Source organism: Calidris pugnax, unplaced genomic scaffold (genome assembly GCF_001431845.1).
Source record: "Calidris pugnax isolate Ruff unplaced genomic scaffold, ASM143184v1 scaffold26, whole genome shotgun sequence".
Lineage (NCBI taxonomy): Eukaryota > Metazoa > Chordata > Aves > Charadriiformes > Scolopacidae > Calidris > Calidris pugnax.
Window position 1 is genome coordinate 1,897,444 of NW_015090765.1, and position 6,459 is coordinate 1,903,902.

A 6,459-nucleotide genomic window follows, 5' to 3' on the forward strand; every position below is an offset into this window, starting at 1 on the left:
TAATTTTAAACAGGATATTTCTGATGTTAACATAAGAAATTTCTCTGTCTTTCCTAGGAGTAGAAAAGATGAAATCCATGTCACAACTTGCTGTTTTATCGAGACGATGGAGGCCATCAGAGATGAAACTGGATTCTTTCCAGGAAGTCGTACTAGAAAGCAGCAGTGTTGAAGAATTAAAACAGAAGGTAAAAGGTGTAACATGATGCAAGTTTTTTGTGGTATCTAAGAGCCTTATTGATGCCCTTTGTTGGGGAGCACAGAGATGAAATGGCTACAAGAATCTTGTTGTGTGGCAAATACTACTTTTTTTTAAGAACCTGTGCCATCCTATTACTAAAGCCATAGGAATTATAAGCTTTAGTTCTTAGTTTCATATAATGGTCTGGTATCAAAGTATCCAGGTGACTCCCTGAAAAAAACCACAGTCATATTTTGAAGTTTAAGCAGCATGATATTACCTGTGTTCCTTATCCTTGAAAAACACACGTGAAAGAAAAGCTATGCTATCGTCACTTTGGGTTTTTTAAGCCGGTGTTTGGCTATTCCAAAATGCCAAACCTTTCAGCCTCTTCATACTTGAATTGGAGAGCTGTTGCTCAGGGACAGTGTAATTCTACCAAGTAGGTTGAACTGTATTTTGATTGGAAAGAAATATGGCTTTGGTATGTTTTATTCCTTAAGGCCAGGACCCTCTAACAGGGAAGCAGAGGTGTGCCACCCCAGCAGCAATCTGGAGTAGAAGTGTGTCCCGTATTGAGACTGCTTTCACCAAGTAGGTTGAACTGTATTTTGGTTGGAAAGAAATAGGGCTTTGGTATGGTTTTTTCCTTAAGGCCAGGACCCTCGTAGAAGTGTGTCCCGTATTGAGACTGCTTTATTAATGTGGTGTGTGACAGGGCTCCACTCTGGGAGCAATGGGTATGTCTATGTGGCAATGCACAGATGTAAGAAGGCCACCTTGGATGTCGAGGCCAGCAAAAATCCTGGTGGGAGTGAAGTCTGTGAAGTCTGACCCAACTGACACACTCAGCGTTTGGGAGTTGGGTGTTCACAGGCTGGAAAGAGGAACATTGTGCAGATCCCATAGAATGCAGCAGCCTTGGGTTTGTGGATGTACACCACAGATGAAGTTCTGGACTGCATTCTTGTATTCTTTGGGCAGAAATATAGTTACAACTACAGATTCTTCTCATGTGCAGCCTTCAAGATTTCCTCTTCACTTGTATCTAAAGAGGGAGTTGGCTCTTCTTGTTTCCTTAAGAACTGATGTGCAGGGAGCAGTTTTAGCAGCATTCTTCCTGAGAGGCCTTCATCTTTTTACTCCCACCAGTAATAAGACAACTTTGAATTTGACACATCTGTAGTAACAGATGTTTTCAGCCAGCTCTGCTCTTTCAGACAAATTTTATTAGCAGAGTATAGAACTAATACAATCCAGTATTTGTCTGTCTTGTGTCAGTATTGTTTGTTTAGCCTAGTTTCCTAAGGAAATGAGAGTTAGAAAATTAAAGTGGCTGTTAGTCTTACTGTCAGTTTATCTGTTTTAGCAGTGGATTTGGTGGCGGCAAGAATCTTAAGAGAGGAAATCTCTTCAAGATTTGGGGAAATAAGGACCCGGAGATAAATGGCAATCAAAGTTAGTGTCTGCATTGCCATGGAGATGAGACTGCAGCCTGTGGACTGAAGGGTTCCACCAAAGCAGAACCAGGCACAGCTGGGTGACCCAGTGACAGGGGCTGTGTTGGGCTGGGCAGCAGCAGCAGGGGACAGCGGACATTTGCAAGAGGGAAGAGCAGCCAGTGGTGGTTTTGGGGAACTGTGGGGTTCTGATGGTCAGAAGGGCAGGTAGGTGGAGATGGGTTTTAGTCGTGCATATTTTATGGCTTTGCCTGCTCCTAACTTGATAATAGCTTTCATTTCCTACAGGGAAACTGCTGAGGGCCAACTGATGGACCCAAAGGTTTAACATGAGGCAGTTGGTCTCTTTTTATCTTGGAACTTGGATGTTATTAATTAATTGTTTAAGTTCTTTCTGCCATCCCTTCGCTGTTAAGAGAAGCGAGATGAAATCTTACAACAGCAAGTGTCCCTTGTGACATACTAGTAACTTCAGACATGTAAAAAAAAAGTGTAACTTGTCACTGTAATTTTGTTTAAATACTTTGGAGGACTTAAGAATATTTTCTTAAACTTCTAGATTTGTTAGGTCTATTGACTTTATGTAGACAGCGTGTAACGTTCTGGAATAGTATTAAATCCACCATTTTTCTTCACTTTGCAGCTGAGCGCAATAAGTGGAATACCCTTAGAAAACATAGAATTTGCAAAGGTAAGTAAGATTTTGTCTATTTTACCTTTTAAATGGCATGGATGTCTGAGTTTTATTTTATTCACCAAGTAATTGCTGCTTCTCAGGGTAGAGGAACGTTTCCATGCGACATTTCCATACTAGAGATTCACCAAGACTTGGACTGGAATCCTAAAGTATCTACATTGAATGTCTGGCCTCTGTACATTTGTGATGATGGTGCAGTAATATTTTATAGGTATGTACTTCATTACACTATAATAAACCATGCAGAAAAACTGTGTTAAGATTTGAGCAATGTAATCAACAGAAGCATAAAAATGCTCTTCTATTGTCTTAAAGGAAAGAGGATTTAAAACATTGAGCTGAAATGTTTGTGCTCCCCAGCTTCCTAAAAACGTGAATATTAATTGTGTTTATTGTTTATGAAAACAAACACTACACCCTTTTACTCAGTCTTCCTTCCCAAACCATTGAAAACAAAGCTGAGTGCAAATTTAGCTGCTATGTTCAAGTGTGTTTCTGGATTTAATCTCTTAAAATAGACCCATATCCCTTGTGGAGTCTGTGAGAGTCTTGCCACAGGTTTTAGAGAGCAAGGATTTTATTTTCTGGGGTTATTTCCTTGAGAATTATTATGGCTTCTCTGGAAAAAAGGATGTTATGATAATTTGGTTAACATGAAAAATGTTCATCAGCTGGTGGCAGTATCCCAAAGGCACTATTTGAGGACTAAGTGCTTGAATATTGTAGTTTCTGCTAAATTTGGTGGGTGGGGCAGCCTCATCAACACATTTCTCCTGTAGTATTTTTTTGTAATTACATGTGAGTTTGGGAGAAACAGCTGGTTGATAACGTGCTGGCCTTGAAGAAAGTTATTTGGAAGAGCAGCTGGTAATTTCTAGTAGGGGCTGGCTGACCTGGTGCTTCCAGATGTTGGTGCTGTGATGGAATAAAAAGCAGAGTCATAATTGTCTGTAAATAGGAGTGAGCAGGTTGAAAGAGGAGCATAACCTTGTTTCTTGGTGCTTTCATCCATAAGGAGTATTACGCTTAGTTGTGGGGTTTTTTTACTAAGTTGCTAATCTAAGCATGGTAATTGTACTAATCTGAATCTTATCATATATTGACATTTTAGGGATAAAACCGAAGAATTAATGGAATTAACAGACGAGCAGCGAAACGAACTGATGAAAAAAGAAAGCAGCAGGCTCCAGAAGACCGGCCACCGGGTAACCTACTCTCCTCGTAAAGAAAAAGCACTAAAAATTTATCTGGACGGAGCACCAAATAAAGATTTGACTCAAGACTGATACTCGCTATAGCATTTTCCCTGGGGAATTTTTTTTTGTTTCCAATAAAAAAAACAAAAAGGTTCACTACTACTGTGTAGTGCCGTTCCGGCAGGACACTCGTTAGGTGGAAAGCGCTGACACCAGCACTGGTTGGGCTGTGACCAACCAGAAGGGCAGTGCCCCCCCTGGGGTCGCTCTTGGACTCGGAATAACGTCGTGCACTATAGTCAAATGTACTGTAAAAGCTCAAAGGGATGTGCAAATAAAAGAATTAGAACTCAAAAGCGGGCGGGGAGGGGGAACGAGTGGAAATTTTTTTTTGAGGACAGTGTGCACATAGTAGCTAGTGAAACTAGCCTCAAACAGGATACTCATAGCTTAATAATAAAAGCTGTGCAAAGGCCATGAAAGAATCCTTTTTTTTTTTTTTTTTTTTTCTGTTTGTTTCACTGATACACGCATTACCTCATCAGAGAGTGGGGAGTAAATGGTGACGCTTGGGTTGTAGAGAAGCAGCAGCGAGCGGTCGGAGGGGAAATGGGAGCGCTGCGAGTGTGAGGTTTTTAGGATACTCTTCCATCAAACGGGCAGGCAGTCTGAGAGGGGGCTGCAGAAAAGCTGTCAGCGGGTGGTGGGTCCTTCCTGGTGGTGGGTCCCCCTGTCGTGGGGTCAAACTGCTTCTCAGTAGGTTGCAGGAGCCCATGAGCAGCTCTATTCTATCGCGTTCGATGTGTAAATAAAATTTGCCCTGTTCATTTCCCAGAAAACTGCCGTTCAGCTCTTTACCACCGTGTTTCTTTTTCACATATCGACAGTCGTTGTGTACATTTGGAAGTCTAGTTGCCTATTTAAATTTGTATTCATTTTCTGTTTGATGATGCTGGGTACTTTAGGGTTGTATTTCCCCTTGTTAATGACGTTTTTGTTTTGTTCGGCTACTTTTTGTACATCTTGTTTTGGAGACTATTACGAGTTTGCATCTTCTCCACCCAACTGAAAGTAATTTTATTTTTTTGCCAGAGTTGATTCCGTAGCTACGTGTAGTCAAATATTGGGGCAACCTCTAACACCTCAACATCCAAACTTGGTAGTTCAGGTTGTGGTGGGAAGACCGGTGCAGTCAAGGTGATTTCATTGCAAAGCCTAGGAACAGCCATTTCTTGCTTTGGTCCATAAAGATCAATAGAGAACAATTCCTCCGTAGTTTTTGGAAAACCACCTAATTTATAACAATCGAAAAGATTTTGGTAAACTTTTTCATGCCAGATGCTGTTTACAACGATGAACATGCCAATAAAACATTTGTTCATTCTGTTGTGTTATTTTAATCATTAAATGCTGTGGTTTTTATTGGAAAAATTACGGAATTATTTCATGGAAGTGGAGTTTTCCAGGGCTATGTCAGACTTTGAAGGCTGCGTGTCTATACGTGGTGTATGCACACGCACCCCCTTGTGTGTGCACAGTACTGCAGGAAGTGCTTTATAGCCCAGCTGCTGCTCCTCTTTATTTATATTTACACCAAAGTTTTCTTCAACTAAGTTTCCTTTTCCAGAATTGAATTCCTCACCAGTGAAGCTTCTAAGCTCCAGATACGATGGGCAGTGAAGTTCTGCTCCAGAGAGGAAGAAGGATGTTCAGTACTGGAAGGTTCAGTTCTTCCTTCTACCCTGACCCACAGCAACCTCAAATCCTGAGGAATCTGGCAGTTTGAGAAGCAGGAACTCTCCAATGCAATTCCCTCCTCCTTCCTCTTCCGTTGACCTGTGTCATCTCTTGGCCGACATAGATGAGGTGGAAGCAGGAGGAAAGGTAGCATAGAGGGAGTACCATCCAGTAGGTAGAGAACTTCATTACTACCCTTTACGTATTTTAAAAAATAAATAAAAATTTAAAAAAAAAAGGTGCTGAAGCATCCTTAGAGGTTTTGGAAGAGAGAAAAAAAATTACCAAATGGGTCATGAGTTTTTTCAAACTCGGACATTTGGAAAGGCAAAAATAAACTAGGGTTAAGAAAATTCCAAAAACTGCTTGCTTCATCTCCAGCCGCATAGAGGGAGTACCATCCAGTAGGTAGAGAACTTCATTACTACCCTTTACATATTTTAAAAAATAAATAAAAATTTTAAAAAGGTGCTGAAGCATCCTTGGAGGTTTTGGAAGAGAGAAAAAAAATTACCAAATGGGTCATGAGTTTTTTCAAACTCGGACATTTGGAAAGGCAAAAATAAACTAGGGTTAAGAAAATTCCAAAAACTGCTTGCTTCATCTCTAGCCCTATTTGGGAAACTTCCCTTGAGAACTTCTTTGAAGAAGTTAATTTTAAACCTGAAAGTCTTGGTAGAAATCTGGATAAAGGGCTGAGGGGCATCCTTACCATTTCCTGCCCAGTGGTGCGCCTCCTTCTGCCTAAGTGTGTACTGGAATATATTCTGGGTTGTTCTCAGAGATGTTTTTCAGCATCTGCTTTACATTCTGCTCATTTCAAATGTTTTTTGAGTTTTACTATGGGCATTTCAAAGAAACAAAAAGCCTGGAGTTTCTAACTTGCTTGTGTCGGTGTGAGAATTGGTGGTAAAAGGAATCCTTAAACTGAAAGTCAGACTCTTTTGATGAAGTGTGCTCCCTGTTCATAATGATTATTAATTCTGGTACCCTAGGAATTTGTTGAAAAGCTTCCATAGCCCAGAAGTGATGAGAGACTTGCAGGCTGGTGGCTGCTCTTGTTAAAGTTACTGGTGCTCTACTGTTCCCAGTTGGACACAAGCGGGACAGGTTGGTTGGGAAGAAGCTCCAAGAAAGGTTACTTGGCTGGAGTTGCCATGTGTGGCAACAGGTGGTGAAATCTATATC

The 6,459-nt window shown here is 40.9% G+C and overlaps 1 protein-coding gene across 1 annotated transcript in view; it reads left to right on the plus strand.

Moving 5' to 3' along the window:
• The window catches only part of USP47 (ubiquitin specific peptidase 47), a 60,796-nt gene extending 55,862 nt beyond the window's left edge, over positions 1 to 4,934 (plus strand). The window contains exons 26-29 of the mRNA XM_014966595.1: positions 58 to 188; positions 2,285 to 2,332; positions 2,419 to 2,549; positions 3,450 to 4,934. Coding sequence (XP_014822081.1) covers positions 58 to 188; positions 2,285 to 2,332; positions 2,419 to 2,549; positions 3,450 to 3,624 — 485 coding nt within the window. The 3' untranslated portion in view covers positions 3,625 to 4,934. The remainder of the gene's footprint in view (positions 1 to 57; positions 189 to 2,284; positions 2,333 to 2,418; positions 2,550 to 3,449) is intronic.
• Positions 4,935 to 6,459: the final 1,525 nt, after the last annotated feature.